We start from the raw sequence: 17,747 nt of genomic DNA on the forward strand, positions 1-17,747 counted from the left end.
CTGTTGCAAATAGTTAAAAAAACATTTTCCTATGTGCCTCGGAAGATGAAAACCACTTTTACACAGAGCAAAACAAAAACCGAAGCCAAGAAAAGAAAAAAAAGAAATTCAACCCTTAACCATCTCAAACCCCCAAACAACAAACGAGCTGAAAAGAAACTTCCAAAATGAAAACTGTCAGATTCGTTGTTATTGTTCTGGGACTATAACATCGGAGTAGATCATAATTCAATTGGCAAAAACTGACAGCAGAGGAAGGTGAGGAGGTTCTCGGACAGTGAGCTTGCCGGCCAGAATTAAGAGCCGCTGAGCATCCCTGCGGCAGAAGTGGTACCAGTTCTTTCGATTAATGAATCAATCATGATGCATCCTGAAAGGGGGTACGGAACTGTCTACACACAACTCTGACATCAGCCGATTTCAACAAGTTTACTAAAACGACAGTCACGGCCTTTGACAATACTGAAAGTAAAATAGTGGTGTACACAGACTTTACAGGGCAGCTCCACGGAGCTGGGTTACAGAATCAGGTTAAACAGATGGGAGAAGGCCTGAGGGAAGCCAAGCACACGGATTTTATTGAGAAAAAAGCTTATATACTGTAAGGGTTGCTGAAGTTTAATAAATAAAGGTCAACTTATAATATATAAAAACAATATAAACATTTATATGCTACATGCATATCATATAATTTAAAGTAATAATTTATATATGGGGAGAGACGCCAAGTCATGTTCTTCCGATCTTCCTGGACAAGGCACACACACAAGACGTGTCTATCCGGATCCACCGCCAGCCGACCAGTTTGTTGTTTTCTGACGTCAGCGCGCGGACGTAGGTTTGGGAGGTTTTGCACTGCGAGTTCCAGTGTTTGTCATCAATTCCTCTGCAACCGTTCTTGACAGGCCTGGCCTCCTTACACCTCGTCTCATAAAAATATTGTTTGACGGGGGAGTTGCCGGTCTTGATCTCCCCCAGCACCGTGACCTGGTGTCCCCGGATGTCAATGGCCGACGACTTGTCGGTCACCCACAGGCTCTCGCTGTCGCACACGGAGTACTCGCCCCGGTGGCTCTTGTGCTCCGCGTACCTCTTCCTCCGCGACGTTCTGTTGGCCGCCACGGGGCTGCCCACGTAATCCTCCATGAGGTACAGGGGAGGGGGCTCCAGGGGGGTGCTGTCACTCAGCAGGACCCGCGGCGAGCTGTAGCGTCTCTGCTGCCGCAGCAGCTCGGGGCCCATGGCCGTCACCGGCTGGAATTCCGACTTGGCCGGCTCTCGGGGCGGGGCCTCTGCTTTGGGCAGGGTGCTCTGGTAGTTCTCCTTAAGGTCCACCATCTGTTTGGAGAGCTTGTTTTTTAAAATATCTGCCTGGATCAGCTTGATAATCAGGGAATTGAGTGAGTCTTCCGGCAGACTCCTTTGATCCATGCTGTTCCCTTGGACGCCACGGAGATAAGCGAGAAACATCACATAAAACAAGATGGACATCACCTTGTTCACCTGTAAGATCTGAAAAGGAAACACGTGTGTTACTAGCAGGTGGTGGCGGCTGCGTCCGTGTCATTCCTGGACTGGATACCTGAGCCTGGGGATCCCTGTGAGGCAGGATGGAGAGCTGAGTACCACCATCCAAGGAGAACATCAGAACGCCCCTGTGATGGCCAGAGACAGAGGCTGTCTATTCCTCTCGCCTTCCCCTCTTACTCTCCTAGACATCCAGGTGCCTTCACCCCAACAATCCTTCTTCCAGCAGTGTGGCTGGGTGAGAGGGAAAGAGATGTCTGTGTGTGTGTGTGTGTGTGTGTGTGTGTGTGTGTGTTGTGTGTAAGAGAGAGAAGGCAAAATAATCTGTCTCACAAAGACAAAGAATATCACTGCAGGGCCACAGCCTGGAAGAGTCAGGTCTCTCCCGAGGACCTAAAGCGGCGGGGGAGGTCACTTCTGGGCATTCAGCCTGGATCTTTCTCGGATGGACAGCACCTGTCACCTGAGCACCCGAGTCCACTGTCTGTAGCCTTCTGCTGGGTGAGCCTGACATCCTGCTGTTTCTTTAAATGTCTCTTGAGCCTGAAAAGACCACCTCTCGCACCACCTCATGAAACTACAAAGAAACGGAACCTGAAAATTCTAAAGGTACATACACTACGTTTCTAGTTAAAACATAGCAGCAGCGGCAGCCTTGCAATTGTGTCAAGAATCAGAGTTCTCTTGCCCACTTCGCTGCGGCCCCTGGGGTCTCTGGAAGGAGTGAATACCCTGAGGCTGGGGGGTGGGCCAGCTTCCCCTCAATCTGCAGCATCAGAGAGGGGTCGTCACTGGCCAGTCTGGCAGAGCAGTCCTCCTGCCCCTGTAACTACCCACTGTGAGACGGCCTGAGTGTCAGGGTTCTCTGCTGAGCTCGCTGATGGACATGCTTGCCAATGTGCCCACCTGATCCCCAGACACCCCCTTCCCAAGACAGCAGACCCCCCGAAGCACTCCCTGCAGAAGGTGGAGACTCAGCTCAAATGAATGGGCTGCACTTGCCCTGAAGCGCAAGATTCCCTGTCGATTTCTCTTGTCTGATGTTTTGTTTCCCACTATGAAACGCTCCTTTTTTAATGGCTCTATTTCTAACTCTGCCATCTCCTTGGTTCAGTGGCATCTTAACCCATCAACGCTTTCGTCCTGTTGCCATAGTAGAGCCTCCACTTGGGGTTTCTGCCGAGTCCGTGTGGAATTAGAGGGCTGATCTCCACATACCTTCATGTTGGTCACTCCCTCCCTAGAGCACAGCCCTGGAAGCACAGCCCTGGAAGGAGAGGGTTCTGGTGCGGGAGGGGTGGCCACTGGTTAGACCCTCCCCAGTGCCCTGCACTTCGCCCCACCCGCCACGGGTGCTCATTCTGTTACCACCACTGCAGCCGCCTCACCGTCTCCGGGGCTCTGTCGTTTCCTCTCTAAAGCTCTAAGCGTGGAAAATCAAATCCTTCCCTTGGCTCACCTTGGGTATTTCCAGAAAGACTACAAAACCCAGGGGAAGAAGAGAAGGGAAATAAACAAAGGTGGCACGAGACACAGAAAATCAGTCCTGGGATTTCCCTGCTGGTCCAGTGGCTAAGGTTCTGCACTCCTGACGCAGGGGGCCCGGGTTCGATCCCTGGTCAGGGAACTAGATCCCACATGTCACGGCTAAAAGTTTACATGTCACAACTAAAGATTCTGCATGCCGTAACCAGAAGACCCTGTGTGCTATAACCCTGCCCAGCCAAATAAATAAATGAAAATAAATAGCAGTTAAAAAAAAGAGGAGAAAAGCCGTCCTGCTTACCCATGGCTCAGAACCTGTCTGTGTCTGAGCCCGCCCAAGCTAACTGGCTCCCAGGACTCACAGATGTGGCCTCTTCCCACATCTTGCCTGAAGAGCTGCTCTGGTGTCCCCAAAGGCCAGCAACATTGCTGTCACTTTCCTCCAGCTTCCTCCTCCTGGCTCCCGGCCTGTTTCTCTGATAAGGGGAGCATCTTCCTTCCATGGGAACCACTCTCTGGACAGCTGATTCTTTCAAGGTCAAGGCTAAGCGAAGGATTCTAGCTTTGCCGCCCCCATCTAGAGATGCATACCCCCCAGGAATGGCATGATCCTGGGAAAATGGTTCCCATGGAATAATTAATCTCCCCACTCCAACTCCACATAAAAGTGATTTTTCCCTTCAATCTTGCAGGCCCAAGAAAATGAAACTTGAACAACACAAAAATATGGCGTCCGTGCAACTAGAATTATACCGCCTTCTCCCTTCCAAAAAAGAAGACAGATGCCATGAAGTAATTTGGGATGGAGAGGCTATCAAAAAACAATTTATGAACTGCCCCTACCCACCCCGCCCAAGCCCCATCACCATCAACTAAGAATATGCAGGCTACCTGCTCATAGGGAAACTGAACAAGTGAGGTGAGTGGATGGAGGTCCCAGGTGGGATAAGAGTCCATGTCTAGATTGGGAAGGTCACTGCAAGGGTGAGTGGGAAGGAAGAGCCTTGATGGATTGGGCTGCTTTATGGGGAGTGGTCTGTGTATGGAACCAAAGGGTGTTAGAAGCAGAAAGGCATTTACTCCAACTCCTTTATTTTATATGGGTTTCTCTGGTAGCTCAGATGGTAAAGAATCCACCTGTAAAGCATGAAACTGGGGTTCAATCCCCAGATCAGGAAGATCCCCTGAAGAAGGGCATGGCAACCTATTCTAGCATTCCGGCCTGGAGAATCCCATGGACAGAGGAGCCTGGCGGCTACAGTCCATGGGGTTGCAAAGAGTCAGACAAGACTGAGCGACTAACACTTTCACTTTTCACTTCATTTTATAGATGAGGAAACCTCAAACTGCAGTTTAAAGAAGAGGAGAGACACAGGAAGCAGAGAAGGGGGGTCTCTGCAGTTCAAGACCAGTGCTTCTTTTCATCACATCATGACTGGGCTCCCATGCCCCATCTGCAGCCTGGCTCACTGTTCAGCAGCCACTTAAATAAGCTTTATGACCCGTGTGACCCTTCCCCTTGCACATTCTCATCGCCTCTTCTTCTGCTGAAATGTTGCTCACTCTTCAGCACCCAGTTCAGAAGCTAATTTTCCATCACGCTCCCCTGATAACAGCAGCCCAACCCCCTCTGCATGCCCACGTCGTGGTGGCACGTGTCACAGCCCTCTTGGCACGATGCAGTTTACTCACTAGACTCTGTCCTCCAAGGCCAGGGGCCCCCTCCTTCTTGTGTGTGTCTGCCTCTCCCCTGAGTCCACACCACAGCGAATACAAAGTAGGTGCAGTGAGTCAGAGATGGACCGAGGGTGGCTGAAGGCAGAACCAGCTCCCGAGGCTGCAGGGCCAATAGCAAACATTTCTCAGAGGCAGGGAGGTGGCAGGAGGTGTGACCATGTTAGAAGCCATGCTCCAAACCCCCAGGCGCATGTTCCATGGTCCCATGTGGCTTCACTTACAAAACCCACAAAGATAAAATTCTGCAGAATTTCAAGATGGTAACCACAGAGTGTTACACTTGAGTTCAAGGTCCCCTTTCTGGGTGTGGGCCCCTGTGCGATGCCCTGGCTGTAGGAACTAAGATGGTTTGTCTTGATGAAATTGTATGAAGGTAATAGATAGTGGGAAAATGGAAACAATGACAGACTTTATTTTCTTAGGCTCCAAAATCACTGTGGACGGCGACAGCAGCCATGGAATTAAAAGATGCTTGCTCCTTGGAAGAAAAACTAGGGCAAAACTAGACAGTGTATTAAAAAGCAGAGACTTTGCTGCCAAAGATCCATATAGTCAAAGCTATGGTTTTTCCAGTAGTCATGTACAGATGCGAGAGGTGGATCATAAAGAATGCTGAGTGCCAGAGAACTGATGCTTTCGAACAGTGGGGTTGGAGAAGACTCTTGAGAGTCCCTTGGACTGCAAGGAGATCAAACCAGTCAATCCTAAGGGAAGTCAACCCTGAATATTCATTGGAAGGACTGATGCTGAAGCTCCAATACTTTGGCCACCTGATGTGAAGAGCTGACTCATTGGAAAAGACCCTGACGCTGGGAAAGATTGAAGACAGGAGGAGAAGGGGACGACAGAGGATGAGATGGCTGGATGGCATCACCGACTCGATGGACATGAATTTGAGCAGACTCTGGGAGACAATGAAGGACAGGGAAGCTTGGCGTGCTGCAGTCAATGGGGTCACAAAGAGTCAGACACGACTTAACTACTGAACAACAACAAAGGAGTAGAAAGTCAGTGTTCGTCAAGAGAGACGCTCGAAGGCCACAGGGTATCATGAGGCAGGGTGACACGAGCAGGGCTGTGGACAGGAGCCGCGACTTTAGTGCAACCTGGCTGGGAGGGCCTGGGGTTGTGGACCATGAGAAAGGCCTGTGAGACCATCTTCTTTGCTCTCCTTGGCAACAGGCGTAGGGGGAGAGGTCAGGGTCATCAGGGAGGAAGATTTCACCACCAATACTGCAAACAACCACCCAACCCCGTGGTCAGATCGTACAAAGCAGACCGACTTGTAGCTGATTTATTGCTTTTCAATTTTCTACAGAGACTTATGGAGGCTGCATGTTTCTACCATTCCATCTACCTCTGGGAGCCCCAGGGCAAACCCTGCCACCCCCTCGGGTTCCAGGCACACAAATTCTGCAGAAACATCTGGCCAGCACTGGTGAAGGTGGGGGGATGGACAGATGAACAAAATGAATGACATAAAAACTCCCAAATGCCTCTAGGCACAGGTCCTACTCGTTTCTGGATCTAGACTGTCTCTTGCCATCAAGTCCAAAAACCTTGTCATGATACTTTGGAATCAGCTGCAGGTTGGTAAGTGTTTCTAGATTATTTGCAAGGCTGCATTAAAACCCAGAAGGCTTTCTGCAGACTTCACTTGGATAATCTGCTTTCAGCTTTTTCGCACAGAGCAAGCCCAAGAATGTTGCTAATAAAATGCGCCCTAACACAGATGTTGAAGCCGGAAGGGGCTGTAGATAACCATCTCATGTTTACCATTAAGGATGCTGAGACCGGGTATGGTGTAAAGTGAGTTGCGTAAGGGTCACACAGCTATATGACGCAGAGATGGACAGGGGAGATTTGGCTCTTTTAAAAAAAAATTATTTGAAAATTTAATTTAATTTATTTTTGGCTATGCTGGGCCTTCATTGCTGCTCAGGCTTTCCCTAGTTGAAGTGAGCTGAGGCTACTCTTTGTTAAGATGCTCCGGCTTCTCATTGCAGTGGTTTCTCTTGGTGTGGAGCACAGGCTCAGTTGTTGTGGCACATGGGCTTAGCTGCCGCAAAGCTTGTGGGATCTTCCCGGACGAGGGATCGAACCCGTGTTCCCTGCGTTGGCAGGCAGATTCTTAACCACTGGACCACTTAGGGAAGCTTGAGACTTGGTTCTTAAGTGCAACAGAGATCACAAGGCTCAAGCATGGTCAAGGTCACTGTCGGGGTGGATCACGACATTGCTAGGAAAGCTCTCAGCACCGTGCCCGGCACAGAGTGATCCACTGGACGTGCTGGATCAATATGAACCTGAGTTATCAGTGGCAGCAGAGATGCTGCATCCTTGCCCTCCACGCGCACACACTGGGCACCAGAGGTCTAGCTCCCTGGCGTGGGGAGTGGAGAAGGAAAGACAGTGCTCGGCAAGGCACATCAGTGAAGGTTTCGATTCAGAGAGACTTCTGTGCTCCTTGGTGAGTGGTGACTGCAGGGTACAGAGACCCCCTTCCAAGCAATGGTCCTACTGTGTTATCCTCGTCTGTATGTCACCTCTTGGATGGCATGGCCACACCCTTCTCATACCCCAGTCCCTGTTGTCCGGCCCAGGGCTGCACTGTCATGGAGTCTCCAGGTCTGTTTACTGAATGAGCATCTACAGCAGGCAAGACCTACCAAGACACAGCTTCCTGGCCTGGGATGCTGTTTGGGCTTCTGCCAAGCCTGGTTTGGAAGCCAATCAGCTCTGCCTTCTTCTCCCAAAGAAAATACGGGCCTGGCTCTGCAGCAGGCCAGGGTCCCCAGGCTCTTCTCGGCTATAATTGGAAAAAGACCTGTTAAAGACCCCGGCAAGCCCCCTTCCTGCACTCTCCCCAGTGCCCCTTTCCCCCGCTCAGACTTTTCCAAGATCCCAACCAACTCGCAGATGCTATTTTCCTCGCTCAGAAATGCTTTCCCACATATGGTGTTTTCCCAGTCCCCAGAGCAACATTCCTACAAGGTTTCACCATCCCTCAAAATACTCAAAAGAGAGCAATTTCTGATTCCTCCTTTCTGGCTCAGTGTACAACACACACAGAGGGTTTGGGGTCTGCAAGAAGCAGCTGAAATGCAAAAGAAGCTGGTGAGGACAGAGGTACAGGGTCTGAGGTTACTGAAACCCGGGTCTGTCGGGCCACACGCGGCAGACGGTGGCCGTCGCTGCTGGGTTCCATGTCACCACTCCACGACTAGCTCCCTGGCATGGCGAGCCACCTCCTGGTCACAAACCTGGAGACCTTGCTTTTTGCACCTGTGTATGCGTGCTCAGTCACTTCAGTCATGTCTGACTCTTTGTGCTCTCATAGACCGTAGCTCACCAGACTCCTCTGTCCATGGGACTTTCCAGGCAAGAAGACTGGAGTGGGTTGCCATGCCTTCTTCCAAGGGATCTTCCCAACCCAGGGACTGAACCCGTGTCTCTTACGAACTCCTGCGTTGGCAGGTGGGTTCCTTACCACTAGTGCCACGTGTTGCAACTATAGTGAGTGAATTTGTAGCCTGGGCACTGGGAGCACCAAACACAAAAATGCCCCGGGTCGGGTACTGACACTGCATCTATCATCTTGGTAATAACCCCTCGGAGGTAGGTACTAATGATGGGGAAAAAACGAGGCATGCAGAGGTTTAATAATTAGCTAACAAGCAGCAGAGCTCAGATGGGATGGCTGTCTGGCTCTGCAGCAGAGGCCCTGTGCTGTCTGTCTGTCTGTCTGTCCTGGCTCTCACACCTTCCAGAGGATGCTCAGGTTCCAAGTCTGGAGTCAGGACAACTCAATCTGGCCAGCTGATCACCTCTCCAAGAAGCTTCCAGGCAGCTCTCCGCAGAGTTTCCAGGGGTTTGAGGCCACCGCTCCTGTTTCCTCCTGCCAGACTCCCTAGCAAAGCGTTCCCCAGGGAACGAAACAAAACCCGGCCTCCTCCCATCTCTCCTGCAGGTGCCTGTGCATGCTTTGCATCGTGGGGCGTGAATGTACCACCTCAGACCCTGGGTTTGGTCCCACTGCTGGAACTCCGGGTGTGACTTACACAGAAGGCCCAGAGGCTCTGTTCTGGCTTTCCTTGGGCAGGAGGCATGAGATCAAAGGTGGAAATGCTTTTTAATGTGCCAAGTATTGAATATGCGAATTCAAGAGGTTTCATTACATCCAGGGTAGCCACATCTGTCTGGGATGAGAGTGCTTTCTGGCTGGGGTGAACCAGCTCACTGGCCAGCTGCGGCCAGAAGGATCTCATTCCCTGGAGACTTGCTGCAGCGATGACCCAGTCTCTGACGAATGCCAAGGGCTCCAAAGACCACATCCTGCCAGATAATCCTTATATCTTGTTCAGCGAGTGGAAGAGGAGAGAGGTGGGAAGGCGAGAAATTTAAAGCCGAATGACAAAAGGGAAAGGAATGTGGTGGAAATATTAAACTAAGGCCTTTCTATAAAAGGACCGGCTAGGCTCATTCCCCTATCTTAATTGCAAAATTAATTCAAATTGGCTTTGTTCTGAACACGGGTCCCAAGGCCTCAAAATGAGTCGGCTGGGACCACATGAAGGTGTTCTGACCCCTGACAAGGCTGGGAGCTGGGAGAGAGAGGTCCCAGCGGAGCCTCCGCTGGGGATCAGTCTGGTTTGGCTTAATCTCTTTATTAATGATCCGGAAGCAGGAGAGAGGAAAAAGTGGCAGATTAATTAAAAAGCACAGATGACGCGTAGGGGGAAGGCGCTACAAACACGGGTGAGGACAAACCCATTACTCCCCAGTTCCCCGAGGGGCTGGCGACCTGGAAGGAGCGGGATGAGATTAGCCTGGAAACGCTTAGGTTAACTCGCTGGGGGCGAGATGAATCCAAAACCAACAGAGAGGGAAACACTTGTGGAAGGATGGAGGCAAGGAGCGACTTAGGGTGGCTGGAAGGATTGGATGAGAAATGAACTCATGAGTACAGGCCGGGCGGGTGTCTGGGGCCCCATTTCCCCGATGGCTCCACATGTGTCCCTCAGACCCACCTCGATTACTCTTAGCACATCTCCGAGGGTGGCCACTCTGACCACTCCCTGTCTTAGGAAGCATGTGTGTGCGTTTTCAGTCATGTTCAACTCCTTGCGACTCTACGGACTGCAGCCTACTAGGCTTCTCTGTCCATGGGATTCTCCAGGCAAGAATATTGGAGTGGGTTGCTGTACCCTCCTCCAGGGCATTTTCCTGACCCAGGGATCGAACCGCATATCCTGTGTCTCCTGCATTGCAGGCAGATTCTTTGCCTGTGAGCCATTGGGCAAAAATACATAAATCTAGCTCTAGAGAGGGTAAGAAACGGAGCTGAGGTCAGAGAACTAGTTCACGACTCTCAGCGAAGATGCTGGCGAGCATGGTCTAAATTCCCCCCAAACCAAAAAGACTCACCTCTCTGCTATATTTGGTGAGACTACATGTGACACCCCTGATACCTGGCTAGGTGTGCATCACACAGTCTCAATACAGTGTGACAGCAGAGGCAGGGAGATGGATTCCTACCCAGTTCTTTAAAAGCGGCTCATTCTGCATACCTGGAGGCAGAAATGCCAACCTGCTCCTATATTCTTGCCTGGAGAATATCATGAACAGAGGAGCAGGGTGGGCTACAGTCTGTGGGGTTGTTGAGTGACTTTGAGCATGCAGTCTGCATAGCTCCTCTTATTGAAACATCCTGAACCCAGGTCCTGAAACCCATTGGCACAGACAACCCTTGGCCAGTATTTAAAGGAAGACAAGGTCTTCAGATTGCAAGGGATACTGGCTTCCTGGTGGAAATGAGACATGCGATCAGCAGGGAAAGGAGTGTTCTAGGATGAGGGAAGATGAAATAGAGACCTGAGAAGGGTGACACCTCCCTCAGAAAGGAATTGCTGAAACCAGTCCCTCTTGGAGGCCAGAAAGTGAGGACTTGTGGTGGTTTAGTTGCTAAGTCGTGTCTGACTCTTTGCACCCCCATGGACTGTAGCCTGCCAGGCTCCTCTATCCATGGGATTTTGCAGGCAAGAATACTGGAGTGGGTTTCGGTTTCCTTCTCCAGGGGATCTTCCACACCCAGGGACTGAACCTGGGTCTCCTGCATTGCAGGCAGATTCTTCACCAACTGAGCCACCAGGGAAGCCTGTAAGTGAAGACTGGAGACCCCTGAATGGGATGAGGAACCAACCTCCCCCAAAAGCAAGCTAAACACCCTGAGCTGGAAGTCAGTCGAGAGCTGGGAATTGCTTTGGCACAGCTACTGGAAGAGGAATTATACATCATTCAAAGCACTCCCTCCTTGGGCCCCAAGGCCATGAGAGATGGAAGGTATGGCACATGTCATAACAAAGCACGCTGCCGCGCTGAGAGGAAGGTAGCATGGTTACTCCCCGGGCAGGGAACCCTCTGGCTTGGCCCCGTCTTGGCAGAGAAATCTGAAAGGAGCCTGGGATGCCGACACAAGCCCCAGGAAGCCTAGATTCACTTTATCCTTTACGTTCTACCACCTCTCATGTCATGGCCGGAGGGTGAGCATGGAAAGATGTGCAGAGAACGTCTGAATCAATCCAGCTACTGGCCATAATGGTGATTATAGTAAATTTTGTTCTCTTTGTTCTGGGCATTAATACTCATCTGCCACTGTGCTCAGAAATGTGTGTGCATGGGCTTGTGTGTGTGTGCACACGCACACGCGCACACACACACACACACACACACCACACATACTGTAGCTTCCCAAGATAGGGTAAGTTACAGTCGAGTTATTTCCAAATTCCTGTATCCTTTCATATGCTGAGACATCTTGATTTCAGTTTCATTTTCTGCATCTGGGTTAACTCCATTTTTCCAAGTGAGGAAATACACAAGGGGAGGTTGCTTCCGTTACACAGACAGTTGGGGGTACGGCTGGCGTGAAACTCTTAGCATCAGAGAGTAATCACCCCAAGCAAGTGAAACTTCCTGTTCTAGACATTCGCCTTGTGTCTGAGCTGGGTTTCTGTGTCAAGCATACGCATAACACACCCAGCTGTAAGTTAACTGTATTGGAAGGCTTCTGACTATCAGTCTTTAATCATTATAATCATGATGATGATCAATTATCTACTTTGTCTAACCAGCCATGGATGGGTCTCAGAATGGCAGGATTAAGGAAGTTGGCTTCATCCGGAGAGCTGGGAAGGAAGGGAGATCCTGAGGCAGGACTCCCCTTCGCCCTCGGGATGCCTCTTCCAAACCAAGACCACAGCTGGCTTGGAAGGCCCAGACCTATGACCACACTGCAAGAGCAGCGGCAGCAAGGCCGGGGTCAACCCAAACCATCATGGTTTGGCCCCATGAGGACTTGGCCACAGTGAGTGTGGTCAGAGGGTAGACTGTTTCCTCCAGGCTTGGCAATGGGGCTCGTGTCAAATATAACGCCCGGCCCACAGCCAATCTCCATTCAGGAGGATGAAGGACTTGCACATGATCCTTGTCTGTCTTTGGTCTGGATGCCTATTCTAGGAAACCTCGCTGTCTGGGGACTTGGAGGGCCAAGGCCTCCTTCCACGCTGCTGGGCGTCCCTTCCACGGCTCGCCCGGCCACCATCATTCACCTGAATTTCCTGCCAGGTCCAGAAACCAGGACAGGAGAGGTGCGTGCATGGAGGTTTCGTGAGGCTCTCTGTGCCCACTTGTTAAGGGAGGCTGGGATGAACACACAGAAGAAAATCCTTCACCCAAACCCAGGTGTGTGGCAGGCACTTCACGAACGTTATGATCCAGTCCCAAACTGTCGACCAACTCAGGTTCTGGGCAGCTGGTCAAGACCAGAAGCCAATCCAGAGCTTGACCTCTGAAAGCAATTTTGGCACCAACACTTTGGACCCAACGCTGTCTTTCAACACGAACAGAGTCCTCATAATTGCTCATAAACAGCTAGTATTTACTGAGCCCCACCATATGCTGGGGACTTTGAGAGACACTACATGGATTATCTTAATTCATCTTCACAGATACAATGATCAACCTCAATTGTCAGGTCAGGAAACTGAGGTTCAGACAGATTAAGTTGTTGTTTCTGAGATCACATATCAACCGAGAGGTGGAGCCAGAATGCAGAGCCCTGGGCGACCCTCATGCTGTATTTTTAGCCAGTACTGCAGACCACCTCCAAACTCGTTCCACAGAGGCTAAGGCACCTGCCACTTGCTTGCAGGGAGCAAGGTGGGGAGCCCCATGCTGGTACCCTAATGCTTCTTTCCTTATTCAGAGAAAGAGACCTCCAAGATAGGTCCTCTGAAATGCAAGGGGTCATTACCCCGTCTAAGGCTGCTGCTGCTGCTAAGTCACTTCAGTTGTGTCTGACTCTGTGTGACCCCATAGACAGCAGCCCACCAGGCTCCCCCATCCCTGGGATTCCCCAGGCAAGAACACTGGAGTGGGTTGCCATTTCCTTCTCCAATGCATGAAAGTGAAAAGTGAAAGTGAAGTCGCTCAGTCGTGTCCAATTCTTAGTGACCCCATGAACTGCAGCCTACTAGGCTCCTCCGTCCATGGGATTTGCCAGGCAAGAGTACTGGAGTGGGGTGCCATTGCAAGAAGCATATCTGTACAATGCCAGGCTGGTGGGCTCACTTATTTGTGCTTTTAGTTTCCCCAAATATTATATATTCCTTTCCTCCATCCTTACTGGACGGTAAAGAAAACCAAGAACCCAGGGATTTTTTTTTTTAATTTGCTGGATTTTGGAAGACAAGACAGATTTCTGATTATTTGGTTTTCATAGATTTTAGTGTATTGACAAGGAGAAGTGAAATATTGTGGACTCAGGACTTCCCTGCTGGTCCAGTGGTGAAGACGTCACCTTCCAGTGTAGGGGGTATGAGTTCGATCCCTGGCTGGGAAGCTAAGATCCCACATGCCTTGAGGCCGGAAAACCAAACCATAATGCAGAAGCAATATTGTAACAAATTCAATCAAGATTTTAAAAATGGACCGCATCAAAAAAAATCTAAAAAAAAATATGGACCCTTGCTTGGCACTCTTTATGAATAAAAAACAACTCTGCCCTGACCAGCTTTGTGGCTACTGAGGAGCCCATAGTCACTGCTCATCCCAGGGTCTCAATTCCTAACATGCTTTTTCCATAGGGCTGATGCTGGTATTTTGGGCAGGACAGTTAGTTCTTCATTGTTCGGTTCTGTCTCTCACCCATGAAGCTCTGCCCCCCACCTACTAAATGTCAATCATGTCCCCCAGACGTGGTGACAACCCAAAAAAAAAGCTCTCACACTTTCCCAAATACCATCTGGGGAGGCCTTATCCCTCCTGGTTAAGAATCACATAACAGAATGCTGGTGGACTAAAGTGGTCCTCAGCCATTTTTGACCTTTTTAGAATGTGATAAAAAATGAAAGAAACTGTCCCCTAAAAAAATACATGTGCACAAACAGGAGACAGTTTGCATAAAAAATTCCAGGCAGTTGACAGGCTCCGCAAAGCTAATCCAGAGACCCACAGATCCTAGGTGAAGAATTCTTGAACTAAAGAGTTTTTCAAAGCTTCTAATACCCTGTGCTTCTTGGTCCTTCTGCCAGCCCTGAGCCATTTCTTCACCTGCTTTGACTAAGCATCCTCAGTACTGGTCTCATTTTCTGGTCCTTCCTGTTTCTCTGTGTCCTTTTAAAGCTACCGAGCCAAGCACTGGCATCCTCATTTACCAGCATCTCACATAATGTGAAGGTTATAGCAGGAAAACAACCTGCCCCATATGCAGTGATAAATTAGTGAAGGAGTCAGAACCAGAGCCAACTCTCTAGAGGCCCAGAGCCGTGCTGCCTGTCTGGAACAAACCAGAAAAGTAAATATAAGGATACTCAGAGGGAAAACTGCCAACAAGGTGTGAGCACCAGCAGGACTTCCTCTGGGAGGCACAGGGGAATCGGGATCAGTGCAACATATGAAATGCCACACTGTGAGATGGCTGGAGCCCTTGCAGCCTGACTGAGCCCAAGAGGTAGCCCATAATGTAGAACCCTTCCCCCTTTCTTACACAGATCTACGTAGCATCAGCACGATTGTCTAGTGACATCCGCATGCCTCAAGAGCTTTGGGATTTCATGCTGCTTCCCTTCCATCTCTGAGCCTGCCAGCACTCTGGATGACTTCACCTCCAACCTGATGGCTCTTCTGTCCTTTTCTATCCTTCTGGTTTCCTGATTTCCAAGGTTAGGCTGTAAGTGGCCAAGTGGCTTCTGTCTGCTCTTGGGGCTCCAAGCCACCATGGGGGTCACTGACCGTCAAGGAGACCCACCCATGCTAGAGACCCACCCTCCCCTACCATGGTCTTCCAGCCAGTCTCGCCGAGGCACTCAGTCATCTTGCAGGTGGACTGTCCTTGGTGGTCCATGCCAAGCCATCAGTCAACCTGTCAAGGCCACCTGACACAGAAGATTCTCCCAACCCAGCTCTAATCAAATCCCTGACCCATGACATCATAAGAAATGATACATGGTGAGTTTTTTTTTTTTTTTTAATGCTGTCAGGCTTAGGGTGGGTTGTTACACAGTGAAAGATGATGGGAAAAGTACAGAGGACAAGAGGTGTCACCTTTTAGTGTCACTGATGACACTTCATTGTTTGCTCAGAAGCATCTGAGAACATTCCTGGAGGACAGATCTAAACCGGAGCTCTAGGATCATAACCTGAACCACGAAGAACAGGGCAATCCCCACCAAACAGGCGAGCGGTCAGGCAGCTGAGGCTCTGACTGCAAAGGGGCGATGCAGAGCTAGCGGGCTCTTCCATAAAGTGAGGGAATCAGGATAAATCTTGGCAGGGCCTGTGCTCTGCCCACCCTTGGGGGCTGAGACAAGGCTCTGGGCTCCCTGCTCTCTGTCTGGTCCCCGTGGACACAGAGGGTGGGAGATGGCTCTGGGGTCCTACTGACCCCCTGCACGTAGGGAGGAAGGCATATGGCCCCAGGGGCTCTCTGGGGTCCCCAGGAATTAGAAACATGTAAGGACAGGCCAGGGAGCCCGGGAGACAGAAAAGAGAAACTCTGGGTCAAGTTTGCATTTCTCATTATTCCTCCAACCCTTCTCAAATTCCTTTTGTTTAGAAACCTCCTTGAGTTTCGGAAGGCGGCCCCTCCCCCATCCCACCCTGGAAAAGCCTAGGAGCTTTCCCCCAGCCTGTAACCCTTCTGGATAACACGTTCCATATGTCGGTCACTCTCCGCAGGAGACGCACGCTCCCTTTCCCGGTCACCTCCTCTGTGGTCCCCCCTCAAGTCTCTCCCTCAATAGCACAAGAAGCAGTGAGGGTTTCCATCGGATTGGAGCCCGTGGAATCAGGGCGTTCCTGCCACTTTGCCTCCCAGTGCCCGGGGAGCGCCTGCCTTGGCCCCAGCCCACCACCACCGACAGCTGCAGGAGACCCTTCTTTAAAGCGCCAGGGCCAACTGAACTGCGCTGACCCAGCTCACCACGTTACTGGCTGAGCACAAGGCACACAGCCCCTATTGTTCTCCTCTCTCACCCACCCGCCCCTCCTCCTGTGGCTACCCACCATGGTGAAGGCTGAAGATTTTTCCAACACAACTTCCAATGCTTTGGTCAGGGATGCAAGAGCAGACCTTCCATCTCTCCTCCCTTGACCTCTACCCCACGCCCCCGTCCCCCTCCTCTGCATCTTATGTGGACTGAGCTTGAAAAATGCAATGCACAGCTTCACACTAGTTTTGCTGGATTTCCCAAAAGACCCAAGAAGATAGGTTTTTGCTGCTCTGGAGGGGTTGAGTTGGAACGACTGAAGATGACCATGAATAGGTCCAGGGACAGAACTGTGTGGAGCGCCTCTTCCTCAAAAGCACAATTATACTTAAAGGCTCCAGGTGTCCATGGGTGCTCAAGAGAGCAAACAGAGGCTGCCGTGAGGCAGGCAGTGAGGCAGCCCTTTAATCCAGCCAACACAGACAGGAGAAGTGGGCAAAGCGTCCATCAAGAAGCTGAAGGTGTTTCAAGACAGACACAGGTGGCAGGCAGAGAAACTGGGGACATGGCAGAGCCGTCATTCTGTTAAAGAAGGAAGGATGCTACATGGAGTACGGACTATATACGCCAAGGACTGCAGTTCAGAACTTACATCCTACCATTTGTAGCTTTTTGAGTAGAGGTGAAGTTAGGAAAATTATAAAGAGAGGGTATTGCTGTTTTAATGGGGTTCCCAGGTGGTGCCAGTGGTAAAGAAGCCTCCTGCCAAGGCAGGAGACATGAGAGAGGAGGATGCAATCTCTGGGTGGGGAAGATCCCCTGGGAGAGGGCATGGCAACCTCTTTTCTTGGAGAATCCCATGGACAGAGGAGCCTGGTGGGCTACAGTCCGTGTGATTGCAAAGAATCAGACAGGACTGAAGCGACTTAGCACACATTGCTATTTTAAAGCTGAGAAATTGAGGGCATAAGAGGAGGTAAGCAATGGGTTCTAAGCTATCAGAGCCGGAACCAGAAACCTGCTCTCTGACTCCTGATCCTACAGTCTCGAAAAGATAACCCTCTCTATTCTCAAAGTCTTGAAGAATCCAGAAGACAGAGCACATGCCTATAGTTGTCCAGGAAGTAGAAAACCTCCATTTCTTTAAAAAAAAATGAACGTTATTTTTGGCTGTGCTGGGTCTTTGTCGCTGCACACCAGGCTTTCTCTGGTTGCAGCCAGCAGGGGTTACTCTCTGGTTGCTGTGTGCAGGCTTCTCTGGTTTCGGAGCACAGGCTCTAGAGTGCAGGCTCAGTGGCTGTGGCTCACGGGCTTAGCCGCTCTGCGGCATGTAGAATCTTCTCGGATCAGGGACCGAACTCATGGCCCCTGCACTGGCAGGAGGATTCTTAACCACTGGACCATCAGGGAAGTCCGAGCTCCTCCATTTCTCAGCAAACTTGAAGAGAATCCCTATACCTACAAAATGCTCACTGTACTTTGCTGCCTCTGAGGCACCCATTCACACAA

General features: G+C 50.6%; 1 protein-coding gene across 3 annotated transcripts in view; it reads right to left on the reverse strand.

Annotated features, from left to right (window-relative positions):
- Nucleotides 1-414: 414 nt before the first annotated feature.
- The window catches only part of NTF3 (neurotrophin 3), a 76,870-nt gene continuing 59,537 nt past the window's right edge, over nucleotides 415-17,747 (reverse strand). For 2 of the 3 annotated variants that reach the window (XM_086404256.1, XM_086404255.1), the window contains one exon: nucleotides 415-1,512. In XM_086404256.1, coding sequence (XP_086260382.1) covers nucleotides 730-1,491 — 762 coding nt within the window. In that variant the 5' untranslated portion in view covers nucleotides 1,492-1,512 and the 3' untranslated portion in view covers nucleotides 415-729. Of the gene's footprint in view, nucleotides 1,513-7,418; nucleotides 7,559-17,747 lie in introns of all 3 variants that reach the window. The other variant, XM_086404257.1, reaches the window with a different exon arrangement.

This window comes from Bos grunniens, chromosome 5 (assembly GCF_055505025.1).
Source record: "Bos grunniens cultivar Pamir isolate PY7600 chromosome 5, Bosgru_T2T1.0, whole genome shotgun sequence".
In the NCBI taxonomy this organism is placed as follows: Eukaryota; Metazoa; Chordata; class Mammalia; order Artiodactyla; family Bovidae; genus Bos; species Bos grunniens.